Source organism: Mustelus asterias, chromosome 13 (genome assembly GCF_964213995.1).
Source record: "Mustelus asterias chromosome 13, sMusAst1.hap1.1, whole genome shotgun sequence".
In the NCBI taxonomy this organism is placed as follows: domain Eukaryota; kingdom Metazoa; phylum Chordata; class Chondrichthyes; order Carcharhiniformes; family Triakidae; genus Mustelus; species Mustelus asterias.
This window is the reverse complement of record NC_135813.1, coordinates 25,245,340-25,265,472: the sequence shown is the minus strand read 5'-3', so window position 1 is coordinate 25,265,472 and position 20,133 is coordinate 25,245,340. Positions and strand designations below refer to the sequence as shown.

General features: G+C 46.0%; 1 protein-coding gene across 2 annotated transcripts in view; it reads right to left on the bottom strand.

Annotated features, from left to right (window-relative positions):
* LOC144502519 (prostaglandin G/H synthase 1-like) overlaps positions 1-5,871 on the bottom strand; it is a 106,124-nt gene extending 100,253 nt beyond the window's left edge. The window contains exons 1-2 of one of the 2 annotated variants that reach the window (XM_078226573.1): positions 5,656-5,871; positions 5,475-5,537 (exon numbers count right to left, since the gene is read on the bottom strand). In XM_078226573.1, coding sequence (XP_078082699.1) covers positions 5,475-5,537; positions 5,656-5,662 — 70 coding nt within the window. In that variant the 5' untranslated portion in view covers positions 5,663-5,871. The remainder of the gene's footprint in view (positions 1-5,474; positions 5,538-5,655) is intronic. The other variant, XM_078226574.1, reaches the window with a different exon arrangement.
* Positions 5,872-20,133: the final 14,262 nt, after the last annotated feature.

Here is a 20,133-nt window from a genome sequence, read left to right as displayed (position 1 = left end):
GGCACCCATGCATAGGGCACCCGTGCCAGCATCTTTCCAAGCACGGTGCACCATGCAGGCTGTGCTGTAAGTGATCCGTCCACCATTTTAGGCCCTCAGATTTCCATAGCACCAGCTCCAGCAGGAATATTATGGAGCTGAATTGTTCACTCTGTGATGATTGTCCCTTTAAGGGCAACACAGCCGAGTAAGGGTCACATGGCCTGTGTGGTAAAGTGGCAATACCCTTAAAGGGACAATCACCAACACCCCTTGTGTCAACATAAACCTGTATTGTATGAAATATAAACGCCGGAACTCTACCGCCTCGTCTGCCACGGGAATCGGAGCGGATGAGGGGCCGACAAGGGAAATGTCCGTTGACCTTGGGCGGGACTTTCCGGTCTCACTCGAGCAAGGCTGTAAAATCCTGCCCGAGATCCTATTGTCACTCTTCACACTCGAATCACTGGTTGATGCTGCATTATTTTTCCCAAAAAAACACTCAATTTTTTCCCTGAAAACTTGTGATTGTTCAGTTACGTAGCTTCCTAATGTCTGAAATAAGGTTTAAACTAAAAATGAAATTTAAAAATACATAGGAACATCGGAGGAGGAGTTGGCCATTGAACCCCCATGAGCCTGTTCCATCATTTAAAGAGATCATGACTAATCTGAGACCAAACACCATTTACTCACCTTTGCATTAGAACCATTAATACCATTGGTTAGCAACAGCCTATTAAATTAGATTTAAAATTAACAATTGACCTCACATCACTGACATTGACTCTGATTGGCTAAGGCGTTGCCATGGAGAAAGCAAAAGGGACCTGTCGGCTTCCCAAGCTCCTAAGTAATTCAGAAAAGCCACAGGGCGCAATCTTACTGGCTGTTCACGCCACGATCCCGCTGCGGTGGAGTTGGAAAATTTGGCGTCCAGTCAAGTCTCCGTTCACTGCAGCGGGATAGGAAAATCCTGCCAGCATGAATAGCCATAACATTCCAGCCACAAGGTTTAAACATATTCCATTCAGAACCATAGAAAAGGTACAAAGAACAAAGAACAATACAGCACAGGAACAGGCCCTTTGGCCCTCCAAGCCTGTGCCGATCATGTTGCCCTAACTAAACAAAACAAAAAACCTTCTGCCCTTACTCAGTCTGTACCCCTTTATTCCCTCCCAATTCATGTACCCATCCAGATACCTCTTAAATGTTGCCAGTGTGCCTGCTTCCACCATCTCCTCTGGCAGCGCGTTCCAGGCACCCATCGCTCTCTGCATGAAAAGCTTCCCCCGCACATCTCCCTTAAACTTTCCCCCTCTCACCTTGAACCTGTGCCCCCTTATAATTGACATTTCCACACTGAGAAAAAGTCTCTGACTATCCACCCTCACGGCACAGAAGAAGGCCATTCGGCCCATCTTGTTCATGCCAGCCCAAGGACACCCTCGTGCCCTTTCTAATCCCAGCTTCCTGCACCCGGCCCATAGCCCTGTAGCTTACAGCACCTAAGGTGCAGATCCAGGTACTTTTTAAAAGAGTTTAGGGTCTCTGCCTCCACCACCAACTCGGGCAGCGAATTCCAGACACCCACCGGCCTTGGCATAAAAAACGTCTTCCTCACGTTCCCTCTGCACCTACTGCCACTTACCTTGAATCCACATCCACTGGTTCTAGAATCTTCCACCAAGGGAAACAATTTTATCCAGTCCACTCTATCTCTTCCCCTCATAATTTTGTGCACCTCGATCAAGTTACCCCTCAATCTCCTCTGTTCCAAGGAAAATAGCCTCAACCTATCAAATCTCTCTTCATGGCTACATTTGTCTGCAGAGAATGAATCTGACCAATCCGTATGGCACTTCTAGCAAGCCTTCTCCAATGGCAACGCCTCAGACAGAGTCCACTTGCCAGCCAATCAGCACCCTATTCCCCTGCAATGGGAATTGTTGTGATGTTTGAAATTTGGCATTCTTGGGCGAATGTTCGGGAATCGGAGCGGGAATCGGAGCGGGTGAGTGGCGGACCATGGAAAGGTCCATTGACCTCGCGGTGGATTTTCCGGTTTCGGGGCTAGCATGGCCAGAAAATCCCGCCCCTTGCGCTTTTCCTGATGAATGCAAGATGAAAAGCTTCAACAACATGATGGTCTTTTCAGCAGCATTCAGCAGCAATGTTCTACCAAGCGATAAGTTTAGAATGAAAATTGATCAAGAAGATAATATAACCTTAAGATGGGGACTGAATTATGTCTACTTGGTTAGACCTTCCCCATCAATTTTCTGTGATGTTGCACATGGGGACCTGGTGTGGGGGGGGGGGGGGGTTTCTGTGATGTTGCACATGGGGACCGGGGGGGGGGGGGGGGGGGATGGGAGCGAAGGGTTAAACAGACGACTTCTTCAATAAGGGCACTTCTACAATGGAAAAGGTAGGCAGAAGGTCTCGGACACATACACAAAATAAAATCCCAAGAGTTATAATAATAACACTGAAACTACGTTTTTTACAGCTTCCAGATCATTGAAATCTGACAGCAATTTGAATTTATATAGCACCTTGTAGGTAATAAATCATCCCAGAATTTGGCACTGGAGCAGATAAGATGTCCAGGAGAGTCAATTTCACAGACTCATAGAATCTCTACAGTGCAGCAAGTGGCCATTCGGCCCATTGAACCTGCACCGCCCAGGCCCTATCCCTGTAACCCCACCTTGCCAGCCCCCCTGACACGAAGGGGCAATTTAGCATGGCCAGTCCACCTAACCCGCACAGAACATAGAACATAGAACAGTACAGCACAGAACAGGCCCTTCGGCCCACGATGCTGTGCCGAGCTTTGTCTGAAACCCAGATCAAGCTATTTCCTCCCTATCATCCCGAAGTACTCCATGTGCCTATCCAATAGCTTCTTAAATGTTCCTAAAGTTTCTGACTCCACTATCCCTGCAGGCAGTCCATTCCACACCCCAACCACTCTCTGAGTAAAGAACCTACCTCAGACATCCTTCCTATATCTCCCACCATGAACCTTATAGTTATGCCCCCTAGTTACCGCTCCATTCACCCGAGGAAATAGTCTTTGAACGTTCACTCTATCTATCCCCCTCATCATCTTATAAACCTCTATCAAGTCTCCTCTCAACCTCCTCCGCTCCAAAGAGAAAAGCCCAAGTTCCCGCAACCTTTCCTCATAAGACCTACCCTCCAAACCAGGCAGCATCCTGGTAAATCTCCTTTGCACTCTTTCCAGTGTCTCCACATCCTTCTTATAGTGAGGTGACCAGAACTGCGCACAATATTCCAAATGTGGTCTCACCAAGGTCCTGTACAGTTGCAGCATAACCCCACGGCTCTTAAACTCAAACCCCCTGTTAATGAACGCCAACACACTCTAGGCCTTCTTCACGGCTCTATCCACTTGAGTGGCAACCTTCAGAGATCTATGGATATGAACCCCAAGATCTCTCTGTTCCTCCACATTCTTCAGAACCCTACCTTTGACCCTGTAATCCACATTTAAATTTGTCCTACCAAAATGAATCACCTCGCATTTGTCAGGGTTAAACTCCATTTGCCATTTTTCAGCCCAGCTCTGCATCCTATCTATATCTCTTTGCAGCCTACAACAGCCCTCCACCTCATTCACTACTCCACCAATCTTGGTGTCATCAGCAAATTTACTGATCCACCCTTCAGCCCCCTCCTCCAAGTCATTTATAAAAATTACAAAGAGCAGAGGACCAAGCACTGATCCCTGTGGTACTCCGCTGGTAACTGGTTTCCAGTCCGAAAATTTTCCATCCACCACCACCCTCTGTCTTCTGTTAGATATGATGTGGAGATGCCGGCGTTGGACTGGGGTAAGCACAGTAAGAAGTCTCACAACACCAAGTTAAAGTCCAACAGGTTTATTTGGTAGCAAATACCATAAGCTTTCGGAGCACAGCTCCTTCGTCAGATGGAGTGGATATCTGTTCAAGTTACAGAATACTAATTAGAATGCAAATCTCTACAGCCATGGCTGTCGAGATTTGCATTCTAATTAGTATTCTGTAACTTGATTTCTGTGTCTGTGCACTGTTGGAGAACAGAGACCACTCCATCTGATGAAGGAGCTGTGCTCCGAAAGCTTATGGTATTTGCTACCAAATAAACCTGTTGGACTTTAACCTGGTGTTGTGAGACTTCTTATTCTGTTAGATAGCCAGTTACCTATCCAATCGGCCAAACTTCCCTCTATCCCACACATCCTTACTTTCTTCATAAGCCGACCGTGGGGGACTTTATCAAACGCCTTACTAAAATCCATGTATATGACATCAACTGCATTACCTTCATCTACACACTTAGTTACCTCCTCAAAAAGTTCTATCAAATTTGTGAGGCAAGACTTGCCCTTCACAAATCCGTGCTGACTATCCCGGATTAAGCTGCATCTTTCTAAATGGTCGTAAATCCTATCCCTAAGGACCTTTTCCATCAACTTACCGACCACCGAAGTAAGACGAACCGGCCTATAATTACCAGGATCATTTCTATTCCCTTTCTTAAACAGAGGAACCACATTTGCCATCTTTGAACTATGGGAGGAAACCAGAGCACCCGGAGGAAATTTCTAATGAAAATGTTAAAATCTGCTGCTAAACCAGGAGCCAGTGTGGGTCAGTGTTGATGTCTGGGTGGGTAACTCGAACAGCCCTGGAAAAGTAACTATCCTTCAGGGCGCAAACTTTGGCGAGGGGCGCGATTCCTCCCTGAGGATGTTCTCTAACATGGAAGATCTGGGAACACCACATGACCTGACACTCAGCAATACCACATCGACAACTACATGCAAAAACATTTTTAATATTTAAAGTGTTTTATAAATAAAATGTCAGTCGCAATTGACTGCAGCAATCCCTAAATAGAGGAAAATAGAAGCAAAGAAACAGAGAACTTTGCCTATTGTGGCAAACTTACTCCCTCAGATTCAATTCACCTCTAGCCGCGCTCCTGATCCAGATCTCTGAGAATATTAAAGTTTATTCATTAGTCACAAGTAGGCTTACATTAACACTGCAATGAAGTTACTGTGAAAATCCCCTAGTCGCCACACTCTGGCGCCTGTTCGGGTACACTGAGGGAGAATTTGGCATGGCCAATGCACCTAACCAGCACATCTTTCGGACTGCTGGAGGAAACCGTCCACCCAGAGGAAACACAGGGAGAACATGCAGACTCCACACAGACATTGACCTAAGCCAGGAATCGAACCCTGGATCCTGGGGCTGTGAGACAGTAGTGCTAACCACTGTGCCACCGTGCCGGCCAAAAGTTAGAAAACATTTTTTAATAACAGAAGCTATTGCACAAAAGTTCCCACGGGTCCCTCAATACAGCAGCTGATTCCAGAAGCCCCAGCTTACCAGACTAGCCCCGTTTGTTTGGTGAAAGACAACACATGACTGATAGATATATATTTTTAAAAACGCACACACACTTACTGGCTGTGGTATCTGCCACCTTCAGGAAACAGAACGGGGCCAGAAGTAAGATAATCCTGGTAGCTGCGAGGAAGAAAGCACAGATACGCGAAATAAACTTTGGAATTAAAATAGATCTCTTGTGAATACATGAATCGAGAGGGTTGAGAGAGAGGCAGATGCGTTAGCGTTCACTATTTACCTTTCATCGCACGTTCACTGGTACAAAAGTTTCAGTTTTTCAATGGATAAAGCCCTTCTGAGCAGGAGTGTTGCTACAGTCTGTTAGCAGGCACTGCAGACATGTAAATGTAACCAACTGCTGCTACCCCTCCGGCTGTGGCTGTCAAGACTTCTTGAAAGACGACACGAAGTTGGGAGTCTGTCTGACTTGCAACAAGTACCACTGAAATTCTGGGCGGAGACTTGTGTGGATCTGGGTCTTACTCATTTGCAAGTACATTTCCCGCGACCCACTGAAGCGACCTATTTAATATCCCAACGCCCCCCCCCCCCCCCCCCCGCCCCCCCAACCCTCACCACAAAGGCTGACAACTCAGAGTTCACTACACAGATAGCAATGAAATATCAGGTTAGCCTGAGGGCACACTCAACATCCCAGCAATGGTAATGCAGAAGAGCTAAGGGAAAAGGCAGCACCTTTAGATTTCTGAAGGGAGGTTTGATCACCTGGAAAGCAGTCGTTCTGATAATTTGCTTCCCGCCAGCCCCATTGGAAAATTCTGATTCCCTAAGCTTTTACGTTTATTTATTAGTGTCACAAGTCGGCTTACATTAACACTGCAGTGAAGTTACTGTAAAAATCCCCTAGTCGCCACACTCCGGCGCCTGTTTGGGTTACACTGAGGGAGAATTTAAGCATGGCCAATGCACCCTAACCAGCACGTCTTTCAGACTGTGGAAGGAAACCGGAGCACCCGGAGGAAACCCACGCAGACACGGGGAGAACATGCAGACTCTGCACAGACAGTGATCTGGCAGTTTATGAAGTACATTTTTCAGCGTTTTGGGTCTGATTAGAATCGCAAGTCAGATACGCTTTATCCTGGTTCGGGAGGTTTTAAATACAAAAACAAAGTAGTTGCGTAAGTGCCAATATAACTTTACAGAGCCCAGTTCCTGCCATTGAGAATTTAGCCCCAGGGACACCATACTGATGTGGAAACTGAAACCATTTGCTGTGCCCCTTTCGCTCTGCGGGTTGGAGTACAATTGAAATAGTTCACATTTTGAAACCGAGGTGAATGTGGCCAGTTATGAGATCCTTGATTGCCTGAAACACAAATACACTTCCTGAGGCCACACGGGTCCCACACGACAGTCTGAGGCTTTTTCTGTGTTCAATTCCATTGTCATTGCACAGGGCCCTCACAGCAAATGCTCACAAGGCTGATTTAGGTTCAGCCTCCAATTCAAATGAAGTCTTCTACCATCATAGAATCCCTACAGTGCAGAAGAAGGCCATTCAGCCCATCAAGCCTGCACCGACAACAATACCACCCAGGCCCTATCCCTGTAACCCCACATACTTACTCTGCTAATCCCCCTGACACTAAGGGGCAATTTACCATGGCCAATCAACCAACCCGCACATCTTTCAAACTTTGGACTGTGGGAGGAAACCGGAGCACCCGGAGGAAACCCACGCAGACATGGGGAGAACGTGCAGACTCCGCACAGTAAGTCACCTAAGGCTGGAATTGAACCCAGGTCCCTGGCGCTGTGGGGCAGCAGTGCTAACCACTGTGCCACCATGCCGCCCAACCTACCTATAATGCAATTGGAATTATTGAGAAGTTCTGCAGCCACAAAGCAGATTATGACTCTGTGCTGTATGTGAGGGCCCTGTGACAAACTCAGCATGGTTTCCAGGGTGATCCTGACCTACTGAGAGAGTGGATGGACTTACCTGGAGCTGGACCATTCCACCTTTGAGAGTTGTTGTTACCATCCCCCATCTCCCTGGAAAAAGGAGGGCCTTGCTGTGCCGAGTACTCCAGCAGACCTTTACATGCCGCTGATACGGGAAACCCCATTCTAGTGAGCCAACCACCCACCCATCCCTCCATAAACAAAGCACTGGGAGCAACATTAATATCTTCACATTTACTGACATCACATTATTGTGACACAGAAATTTACAATGTGTGTCATATGTGCTCTGAGTTTCTAGAGGTTTGAGGTCAGTCAGTGCACATTATCGATGGCAGAAGGAGAAGTGGAGTTGTACTGGGGACTCGAACCCTTTCTACACAGCTGCAAATGAATACCCTCTTTGATGTACGGTGGCACAGTGGTTAGCACTGCTGCCTCACAGCACCAGGGACCCAGGTTCGATTCCCGACTTGGGTCACTGTCTGTGTGGAGTTTGCACATTCTCCCCGTGTCTGCGTGGGTTTCCTCCAGGTGCTCCAGTTTCCTCCCACAGCCCAAAATGTGCGGATTAGGTGGATTGGCCATGATAAATTGCCCCTTGGTGTCAGGGGGGCTAGGTAAGGTAAATGCATGGGGTTATGGGGATAGAGACTGGGTGGGATTGTGGTCAGTGCAGACTCGGCGGGCCGAATTGCCACATTCTGCACTGTGGGGATTCTATGTTCTTAACTGGACAAGCAGCAGGAGGATTACCGTTGTGATCCATTGGTAAGCAATATCAGTTTAGAGAGTTGTACTGGGAAATGGTGGCATAATCTTAATGTTAGTGATCCAGAACATACAAACAAACATGTAAATTAGGAGCAGAAGTTGGCCATTTAACCCTTGAGCCTTCTCCACCATTCAATAAGATCACGCCTGATCCATTTGTGTTTTAAATTCCACATTCCCATCTACCCCGATAATATTTGATTCTCTTGCCTAACAAGAATCTATATACCTTTGCCTTTACCAAGGAGGTAGGTGCTACCCAGGCCATGATGATTGACGAGGAAATGAAATTAAGTGAAATGTCACCACAGTCCCAGATGGCCATAGACTGCTCTCCCCTTTGAGTGGGAGTGCTGACTGGTGGTGATTTAACCTGAGGATCGCCACACCTCAGGCAACGGGCAAGGTTGAAAAGGCAGGACCTTCATGAATACTCTTAGCTGGTATGGGAATTGAACCCGCGCTGCTGGCATTGCTGAAATTCTGTCCCTAGAAGGGTTCAAAATTGATAAGGAGGAAGTGTTGAACTAACTATCCGTACTTGAAGTTGACAAGGCACTGGGACCGGATGAGATCCATCCAAGGATATTGAAGGAAGTGAGAATGGAAATTGCAGGGTTGCTGGCCATAATCTTCCAGTCTCCTCTCGACTCAGGGGAGGTGCCGGAGGACTGGAGAATTGCAAATGTTATGCCCTTGCTCAAAAAACATTGCCAGGATAGTTCCAGCAATTATGGATCCGTCAGTTTAAAATCAGTAGTGGGCAAGCTTCTCGAAACAATTATTTGGGATAGAATTAGTTACATTGAAAAACGCAGGTTGATTAGGAAGAACCAGAATAGTTTTCTAAAGGGAAAATTGTGTTTAACTATCTTGCTGGAGATCTCTGAAGAGGTAACAGAGAGGGTGGATGAGCTGTTGATGTGGTGTACATGGACTTTCAGAAGGCATTCTAGACTTGTCAGAAAAGTTGTAGCTCATGGAATAAGAAGGACAGTAGCAATGTGGATACAAAACTGGCTGAATAATAGTAAGCAGAGAGTAATGGTCAATGGATATTTTTCAGGCTGGAGGAAGGTTTGTAGTCGGGTTCCCCTGGGGTCAGTATTGGGACCCTTGATTTTCCTGATATATATGAATGGCCTAGATCTTGGTGTGTGGGGGACAATTTCAAAGTTTGCCGATGGGAGGACAGTGGAGAACTTCAAAAGGATATAGACAAGTTGGTGGAGCGGGCAAATAGGTGGCAGATGCAGTTCAGGACGGAGAAGTGTGGTTGGGGGTCAAAGGTCTGTGGTTGGGGCATTAGGGGTCAGTGGTAGAGTAGGTGGGGAGTTCAGATCAAGGCAGGGGTTTGGGTCAGGGTAGGTCTGACTAGATTGTAGGGGTCCGGTTGAGTCGGGTGGGGTAGCTGGGTCGGGTAGGGTTGGGATGAGAATCGGGCCTGTGGGTTAGTGGGGGAGGAGCGGGGTACCATGTGGGTGGGAGTCGGGAATGAGGAACACCCTGGGGAGGTGCTGATTAGTCAGGGTAATTCCCTTACGGGGTCTGGGGGTGTCTCGTGCAGGGATTGGTCTCTATGTTTAAGATAGTTACACAGAAGTTAGAAGAGGCTTTATTTCTTCTAACTTTTACTGAGTAACTATTAGTGTAACAGAACTATCTGAAGGTGGCAATTCAAATCGCTTTATCAGATGGTCCCCAGGGCACGAGTTCTGGATCACTAACAACAATTTTCCAGGGGGAGTTAGCGCTTCTGGCCAATTGCCAGGTAAACCTTTACCTGCAAATCTCTGAGGGGGATTCCCAGTGCATCTTTGGGGTACCCTCCAAATCCAACGCTGGAGGACCAGGAGGTTACAGGGTCCCTATCTTGTACACTAGTAACCTGTTGTCCTTACTTGGCCTGCCCTGCATGTGACCCTAGACCCACATCAATGTGGTTGGACCTTAAATGCCTTCAAGAATGGCCCAGCAAGCCACTTGGAAATGACGTTTAGAAATGGGAAATAAGCAGCCATGCCCCCATCCTGAGGATGAATATTGAAAAGAACCCGTATGTAGCATCATTGTGGCATTGAACCTGCCTCCACGTTTTGTGTTAATGGGGTCATATGCAGCACACAAATAGAATTAAAGCTTTAATTCTGTGCACTTCTCAGTAGTTTAGTTTGGAAACTCACTGTATGGCAATAGGCTTCCAGGTTTCATTTGCCCAGCTGATAAAAATATAGTGAGGTGCATTGCGAGGTAATGCCAAGAGCGTAATTTACAAACAAAAAAATGAGGAAGACATATCGCAAACTTACTGTGAGAAAAGAATCCAGTGTCTTTTTCCCCCATACTTTGGGGAAATAGGCCAGTTAAAAGAGTAAAAGTTATAGGGTTTGATAGCAAACTGCTCAAGAACCTATCTCTGTCATTCAACTCCATAAACATATTTTGTAATAAGCAGACCTTGTGCTTGTGAGGATTCATTGTCCTGGGAATCTCCAGACCTGGTACACAGAATTCCAGATAACACAAGAATGAGGCTGAATATCTCCAAACTAAAGCATATTTCCTAAGGCTGAAAATGGGTGGAAAATTGTGCTGACAAAACATTGGACCCCAGTGTAACAAGAGCCAAGTATCCCAGTGAAGTTGAATTCTCAGGGAAACATGACTCCAGTGCCATTGATACACGGAAGGTGGATCACCTCTTCATGATGGGTCCAGATGACTAATTGAGGTTGAAATTTATGCCATTGATAGTAACATGGTGATAGCAGCATGGTGACACAGTGGTTAGCACTGTTGCTTCACAGCGCCAGGGACCCGGGTTCGATTCCCGGCTTGGGTCACTTACTGCGCGGAGTCCGCATGTTCTCCCCATGTCTGCGTGGGTTTCCTCCAGGTGCTCCGGTTTCCTTCCACAGTTTGAAAGATGTGCTGGGGTTAGGTGCATTGGCCATGCTAAATTCTCCCTTAGTGTACCCAAACAGGCGGCGGAGTATGGTGACTGGGGGATTTTCACAGTAACTTCATTGCAGTGTTAATGTAAGCCTACTTGCAACACTAATAAATAAACTTTATAAGAACATAAGAACATAAGAAATAGGAGCAGGAGTAGGCCATCTAGCCCCTCGAGCCTGCCCTGCGATTCAATAAGATCATGGCTGATCTGAAGTGGATCAGTTCCACTTACCCGCCTGATCCCTATAACTCCTAATTCCCTTACCGATCAGGAATCCATCTATCCGTGATTTAAACATATTCAACGAGGTAGCCTCCACCACTTCAGTGGGCAGAGAATTCCGGAGATTCACCACCCTCTGAGAGAAGAAGTTCCTCCTCAACTCTGTCCTAAACTGACCCCCCTTTATTTTGAGGCTGTGCCCTCTAGTTCTAGCTTCTTTTCTAAGTGGAAAGAATCTCTCCACCTCTACCCTATCCAGCCCCTTCATTATCTTATAGGTCTCTATAAGATCCCCCCTCAGCCTTCTAAATTCCAATGAATACAAACCCAATCTGCTCAGTCTCTCCTCATAATCAACACCCCTCATCTCTGGTATCAACTTGGTGAACCTTCTCTGCACTCCCTCCAAGGCCAATATATCCTTCCGCAAATAAGGGGACCAATACTGCACACAGTATTCCAGCTGCGGCCTCACCAATGCCCTGTACAGATGCAGCAAGACATCTCTGCTTTTATATTCTATCTTGCGATATAGGCCAACATCCCATTTGCCTTCTTTATCACCTGTTGCACCTGCAGACTGGGTTTTTGCGTCTCATGCACAAGGACCCCCAGGTCCCTTTGCACAGTAGCATGTTGTAATTTTTTTCCATTTAGATAATAATCCAATTTGCTATTATTTCCTCCAAAGTGAATAACCTCGCATTTGTCAACGTTATACTCCATCTGCCAGATCCTCGCCCACTCACTCAGCCTGTCCAAATCTCTCTGCAGACCTTCTACGCCCTCCACACAATTCACTTTTCCACTTATCTTTGTGTCGTCTGCAAACTTTGTTACCCTACACTCAGTCCCCTCCTCCAGATCATCTATATAAATGGTAAATAGTTGAGGCCCCAGTACTGATCCCTGCGGCACGCCACTAGTTACTATCTGCCAACTAGAAAAGCACCCATTTATTCTGACTCTCTGCTTCCTGTCAGATAGCCAATCCCCAATCCACGCTAACACCCTACCCCCAACTCCGTGTGACCCAATCTTCTTCAGCAACCTTTTGTGAGGCACCTTATCAAACGCCTTTTGGAAATCCAAAAACACCGCATCCACCGGTTCCCCTCCGTCAACCGCACTAGTCACATCTTCATAAAAATCCAACAAGTTCGTCAAGCACGACTTTCCCCTCATGAATCCATGCTGCGTCTGCTTAATTGAACCATTCTTATCCAGATGGCCTGCTATTTCTTCTTTAATGATGGATTCCAGCATTTTCCCAACTACAGACGTTAAGCTAACCGGCCTGTAGTTACCCGCCTTTTGTCTATTTCCTTTTTTAAACAGCGGCGTAACATTAGCCGTTTTCCAATCCGCCGGCACTACCCCAGAATCCAACGAATTTTGATAAATAATTTAAAACTTTGTGTTTAAGTAAGTCAATGAAACTACCTCTATAAATACTCCATTTAGTCTATTAGTCAATATGAAGTCAATCATATACACACACACTGGCCCATAATGTCAATTGTGTGAACTGTTTCTTTGATGGTTTCTCAGAGATTATTATAATATATGGTTGTTCTAACCCTCTGTCTTTCTGTGAAGCAACTGCAGGGCAAGATTTCTGAACCAGAGTTTTAATTCAAGTTTAATACTGTGTATCTTGTGTTATCTGCTGTTTGATTCTCAGTGTGTTGTACAGTCTTGGTTCAATCATGGACACACAAGATGAATTCTCGAGGTGAGCTGAGAGTGACTGCCCTTGGCATCAAGGCAGCATTTGACACTGGCAAAACTGGCACCAAAGAGACCTCCCAAAACTGGAGTCAGTGGGAATCAGAAGGAAAATCATCTGCTGATTGGAGTCGTTCTTGGCACAAAGGGAAATGGTTGGAAATCAATCATTTTAGTTCCAGGTCATCACTGCAGGAGTTCCTCAGGGCAGTACCCTAAGGCATAAACTTCAGCTACTTCATCAATGACCTTCCTTCCATTATAAGGTCAGACGTAGGGATATTCGCTGATGATTGCACAATGTTCAGCACCATTCACAACTCCTCAGATACTGAAGCAGTCGATGTCCGATTACAGCAAGACCTGGCCGATGTCCAGGTTTGGGTTGACAAGTGGCAAATAACATTCACAGCACACAAGTGCTAGGCAATGGTTATCTCCAGCAAGAGAAAATCTAACCCTTGACATCCATTGGCATCAGCACCGCTGAACCCCCACTGTCAACATCCTGGCGTTTACTATTGATCAGAAACTGAACAGGACCAGCTATATAAATACTGTGGCTACAAGAGCAAGTCAGAGGCTAGGATTTTTGCAGCAAGTAACTCCCCTCCGGACTCCCCAAAGCCTGTCCACCATCTCCAAGGTATGAGTCAGGAGTGTGATGGAATACTCTCCACTTGCCTGGATGAGTGCAGATCCAACAACACCCAGGAACCTCAATGCCATGCAGGACAAAGCAGCCCGCTTGATTGGTGCCCCTTCACTTCCTCCACCAGCAAAGAACAGTGGCAGCAGTGAACACCATCTACAAGATGCACTGCAGGAATTCACCAAGGCTCCTTAAGGCAGCACCTTCCAAACCCACAACTACTTCCATCTAGAAGGACAAGGGCAGTAGATACCTGGAAACACCACCATCTGGAACTCCCCCTCCAATCCATCCAGTCACCATTCTGACTCGGAAATATATTACCGTCCCTTCACCGTCGCTGGGTCTAAATCCTGGAACGCTGTCCCTAACAGCACCGTGGGTGTACCTACACCTCAGAAACTGTAGAGATTCAAGAAGGCAGCTCACCACCATTTTCTGAGGGGCAACAGGGGATGGGCAATAGAGGCTGGCCCAGCCAGTGACGCCCACATCCTGTAAATTAATTTTAAACATTACATCCTATGATAAATTAAATGACAATTTTAGTCCTGAACAATATAATCAGTTGGGATGACTCTTTCGGCAGATTTCAGGAGTTTCGGCGAGTAGGCCATATCTAACTCCTGATGGAAACATTCATTGCTTGTTCTGCCACAAGTTTTTAATGTAATGTAAGGGGCGGCACGGTGGCACAGTGGTTAGCACTGCTGCCTCACAGCGCCAGGGACCCAGGTACGATTTCCGGCTTGGGTCACTGTCTGTGCGGGGTTTGCACATTCCCCCCGTGTCTGCGTGGGTTTCCTCCGGGTGCTCCGGTTTCCTCCCACATTCCAAAGATGTGCAAGTTAGGTGGATTGGCCATGTTAAACTGTCCCTTGGTTTCAGGGGGACTAGCTAGGGTAAATACGCGAGGCTATGGGGATTGGGGTCTGGGTGCGATTGTGATCAGTGCGCACTCGATGGGCTGAATGGCCTCCTTCTGCGCTGTATGATTCTATGGTAATTTGGCACTTGTTTAAGTTTTGATTCATTGGAAACGCACATTCACTGATGGAAGCCAACAGTTTCTGCACTGAGGTAGAAATAAAATGCAATGATAGTAATCTTGAACATCCCACAACCTGAACACTTCTGTCCACTGAGATTGAATAGCGAGATTATCCATCCAGCTCCGACATGCTCTGCATCTTCACCATTCCAAACAATTGATAAAAAACAATGGCAAGTTCGGAAATCTTTCCCCAAAATGGTTGGTATTCCTTTTGTTTGAAAGTGAAAAATACCACCTCAGCTTCTCAAGATTAAGTGTAATTTTTGTTAGTACAGGCAGTCCGCGGGTTACAAACGCCCGACTTACGAACGCCCGTACTTACGTACCGACCTCCGTAAAGCCTATTATTTTAAAAAATCGAGTTACATGCAATGGTTCGTACTAACGAACGAGCGGACTACATTGCGCGACGCTCAAAACACTGCACGTTTTCAGCGGTTCGTCGGCCCGAGGGAGAACAACGTCACGCCGTCGTTGCCATTTTAAGTCGGATCGCGTAAACACTGTTGTGTTTCCGCGATTATTATTATTACTGTATTATTATATTTAAGATGTTTTAGGTAAAATATATACTATATACTAAGACAAACATTTGACTAATTGATGCTAGATGTGAACCATACGTAACTGTTCCGACTTACATACAAATTCAACTAACAGACAGACTTAAAAACGGAACTCGTTCATAACCCGGGGACTGCCTGTACTGAATTCCACTTAAGTTGATGTTGCAAATGATCCATAAACCTGATACGCTGGTAACTTTAACCAAACCCTCCCGAGAAGATTGGATCAACTATTCCTTTATACAGCCCGCTCAATTTTCCTTTAATGCCAGGTTCACTCGGGCAACAGCAAGAAGCTGGTAGCTGAGTTAAAAGGGACTACGCAGAGTTTCTCTTGAATTAGCTGTGCAAGTGAGTGCATTGATGATACTTCCCAACTCCTGACCGCGAACATCAGTGTGTAACTTTCATATCAAAGCGTATTAGGAAAAAGAGCCACTGCTATAACAAAGCAAGCCCACCAATGCCTCTACTATCTCAGGAGGCTAAGGAAATTCGGCATGTCCGCTACGACTGTCACCAATTTTTACAGATCCACCACAGAAAGCATCCTTTCCAGATGTATCACAGCTTGGTATGGCTCCTGCTCTGATCAAGATCGCAAGAGACTGCAAAGGGTTGTGAACATAGCCCAGTCCGTCACGTAAACCAGCCTCCCATCCATTGACTCTGTCTGCACTTCCCGCTGCCTCGGCAAAGCAGCCAGCACCCCGGACATTCTCTCTTCTTCCGTCGGGAAAAAGATACAAAATTCTGAGGTCATGTATCAACCGACTCAAGAACAGCTTCCTCCCTGCTGCCATCAGACTTTTGAATGGACTTTACTTTACTTTACCTCAGGGGAGGCAGTGACCTAGTGGTATTGTCACTGGACTAATAATCCAGAGACCCAGGGTAATGTTCTGGGGACCTGGGTTCAAATCCCACCACGGCAGATGGTGAAATTTGAATCCAATAAAAATCTGGAATTAAAAGTTGAATCATGACCATGAAACCATTGTTGATTGTCGTAAAAACCCATCTGATTCACTAATGCCCTTTCGGAAAGGAAATCTGCCATCCTTACCCAGTCCGGCCTACATGTGACTCCAGACCCATAGAAATGTGGTTGACTCTCAAATGCCCTCAGCAATGGAGGGCAGTTAGGGATAGGCAGTAAATGCTGGCCTAGCCAGTGGTGCCCACATCCCGTGAAAGAATAAAAAAAAACATTAAGTTGATCTTTCTCTATACCCTATCTGTAACTGCAAAACTACATTCTGCACCCTCTCCTTTTCTTCTCCCCTGCATACTCTATGAACGGTATGCTTTGTCTGTAACATGTGCAAGAAACAATACATTTCACTGCATCCCAATACACGTGACAATAATAAGTCAAATCAAATCAAATCAAGATGTTGTAGACCTTGATGAGGTCACAGAGATTGGGAGGGGAAAGGCAGTGGAGAGAATTGAAAACAAGGATGAGAATTTGAAAATTGAGGCATAACCTCTGGAAGAATCGAAGCAGGTAGACTTTCCAAATGATTACCCTTAATAAACAGGCACAGAATGGATTTAAATCATTGGATCTGCGATTGGACAGAGATTGGCTATCCCAGGCCTCTATCCATTTGGCACTCTGCTTCAATCTCCGATTAAGTTTTCTATTGGCACTTGGAATGTCTGCCACACTCTCAGTTACAGTGTTTAACTGATGCTGGCACTTAGATATGTTTATAACCTGGGGAATAATATACCTGAGTTATAAACCTGCTGACATAAGGTAGGTATAAAGGTAGGCATCCAGGTAGCTCGGGCTATTTGCACGTACTCATGCTTTTGAAGAGAAGTGTAAGAACATGCATTGCTGTCATTTTAGACTCTTTTTCCAGTTTCTTTCATTCCATAGATTTGTTTTTTCACCTGCTGGCATTTAATTTTCCAGGAGCATTTGAAACAAATGTCTTGACATCTCTTTCTTTTCTTTACAAAATGAAGCAACATTGGTGCAATGAGCTACCTGGTGGAAATTGTGATATATTTGGGGTTGTTGTTTTGCTGTCACTTTAACAGTCTAGTCACGTGGATAGTTCATGATGTTATCAGCTGCCTTGCGGGATTTTGCCTTACTCTAGACCAGGCCTTTGTAGAGTTAACAGCTATTCAATAAACTTGCATTGTTGTTTGCATCCAACCCCACGTGCTATTACTTCAAGTTCTCTTATCCTCAGTGCAGCATTTAACCGAAAGCCACGTTTTTGGGGGAGAGGCCACTGGTCGAAGTCCCCAACCAGCTGGAAGATCCTACCCTTGGCTTAATGTGTGACAACTTCCTCATCTCAGTACTAAATGGCCTGCCTCTTATTCTGAGAGCGGGTTTCCTGGTTCTAGGCGCCCACTCTCCCCCTCCACCCCCCAAACCAGGGAAAACATCTTTCCTGCATCTAGCCTGTCGAGTCCTGTAAGAATTTTGTACACTTCAATGAGATCACCTCATTCTTCTAAACTCTAAAAAAAGTACAGGCGCAGTCTCCTCAATCTTTCCTCAGAGGACAATCCCACCATCTCAGGGATCAGTCTGGTGAACATTTGGGCGGAATCTCCCCACGCTGCCCACGGCGGGTTCAATGGCAGACGGGATGGCAAGAATGTGGCGGGGGGGGGGGTCCAAAAATCAGTTTCAAATCTTCTATTCCTGCCTGCCAGGGGGGTGGCAATTCCCGCCAGAGGTCGGTGTGAAACCAACTTGTATTCCGCTAATGGAATGCAGATGAAGGCCCAACCAGAATTCCAGCCACCCCCTTCCCCCCACGATCTTCCATGATGCTCGAGGGAACTCACACTGGTCAAGAATATATCTGGACAAATGTGGTGTGTAAAAAAAGTTTATTTATTTATTAGTAACAAGTAAGGCTTACATTAACACTGTAATGAACTTACTGTGAAAATCCCCCAGTTGCCACATTCCGGCGCCTGTTCGGGTACACTGAGGGCGAATTTTGCATGGCCAATTCACCTAACTGCACGTCTTTGGACTGTGGAAGCAAACCGGAGCATCCGGAGGAAACCCACACAGACACGGGGAGAATGTGCAAACTCCACACAGACAGTGACCCGCGCCGGGAATTGAACCCGGGCCCCTGGCGCCGTGAGGCAGCAGTGCCAACCACTGTGCCACCGGGCTGCCACGGTAAGTCAGGACTTACCTGAAGAAAGCCAGGGGCTGCTGATGGAACTGAGGCCTCTAGCGACTGGACCCTGGGGCACCGCATGCAGCACTGGATGGATGGAGCATCAACCACGTAGATCTTTTCTGCACAGGAGCAGCTAAGAAATTATTGTTCTCGACCCCTGAAGACTGTGGAGGCTCAATCATAGAGTGTGTTCAAAGCAGAGTTTGATAGATTTCTAGACACCGATTACATCAAGGGATATAGAGTGGGAAGATGGAGTTGAGGGAGAAGATGAGCCATGTTCTCGTTAAATGGTGGACCAGGCTCGAGGGGCTGAATGGCCTACTCCTGCTTCTATGTTCCTATGTTTAGTCGGACATGAAGCATCACTTTGAGCTTTGAACCTTGCTATCCTTTGGGCTTTGATTTTCAACAGGATTTTCCCACCTTTCCTGTCCTTGATTTCCCAATTCATGCCAAACGCTGTGTTTCTGAGCCAGCTTTTGTTACTGAACAAATTTAAAGAGAAAGGAGTCTGTAATATATTTAAAAATGAATGTTTGCACATCCTTCCTAGGTCAGTTCCTCTTTCCTATGTCCACCTTTATCATGGAAACTGCGTGTCTAAATTTGTAACACTGTATTTACACCTCCTCATCAGTAACGCCATCCAGCTCCTCAGCCTCCTTCCACCCCAACCAACTCTACTCCTCTACTCTTAAGCCCCTGCATATTCTTTTCCTACTTAATTATAAGCTATCACATAAAAATCGAGGAACTTAAGAGTGTTTTATTTTGAAATCAATTATCATTGTCCATGCATCTCCTGCCCACTAATTCCATTTCAGAGAATCATAGAATCCCTACAGTGCAGAAGGAGGCCATTCAGCCCATCGAGCCTGCACCAACAACAATCCCACCCAGGCCCTATCCCCATAACCCCACCGATTACCTTGCTAATCCCCTTGACACTAAGGGACAATTTAACATGGCCAATCAACCTAACCTGCACACCTTTGGACTGTGGGCGGAAACACAGGGGAGAATGTGCAAACTCCACACAGGCAGTGACCCGAGGCCGGAATTGAACTCAGGTCTCTGACGCTATGAGGCAGCAGTGCTAACTGTTTCCTCAAAAGGAACTCTTTAAAATTGCAGATACAAAAATACAACAAAACGTACTCCAACTTATAAATCAAAGAAAAGGTTTAATAAAGAAACATCATTACTCCAAACTTGGGGCCTCACCCTGGGCCATTCCAAGCTCTCCACAATTCTACACAGGCTCCTATTTATAGTTAATCAGCTGGTCAGCTGACTATTACATCCCTCTGTGATTGGTTCCATGATTTACTGTGCCAGCTGACCCTTACATCTTGTTCCCATTGGTCACATTACATCCAATACAAAGTTGTCACCGGTTACATACTAACACTAACCACTTTGCCACCGTGAACTCAAATTCTTTGTTAATTTCTCTGCTGTTTGTGAGAACTTGAAGGGTGAATTATAACATCATAACATCATTGTCTTTAAAGCGCTTTGACAAATCTCGCAGATGTGAAAGGTCTGAATTCCTGCTTTCCTTAATGTTAAAGCTGGAAAACATCACTCTCCTCTGTGTCAGATTAAACCCAAGGTCTCTATTTAGAATAAGCAAAATACTGCGGATACCGGAAT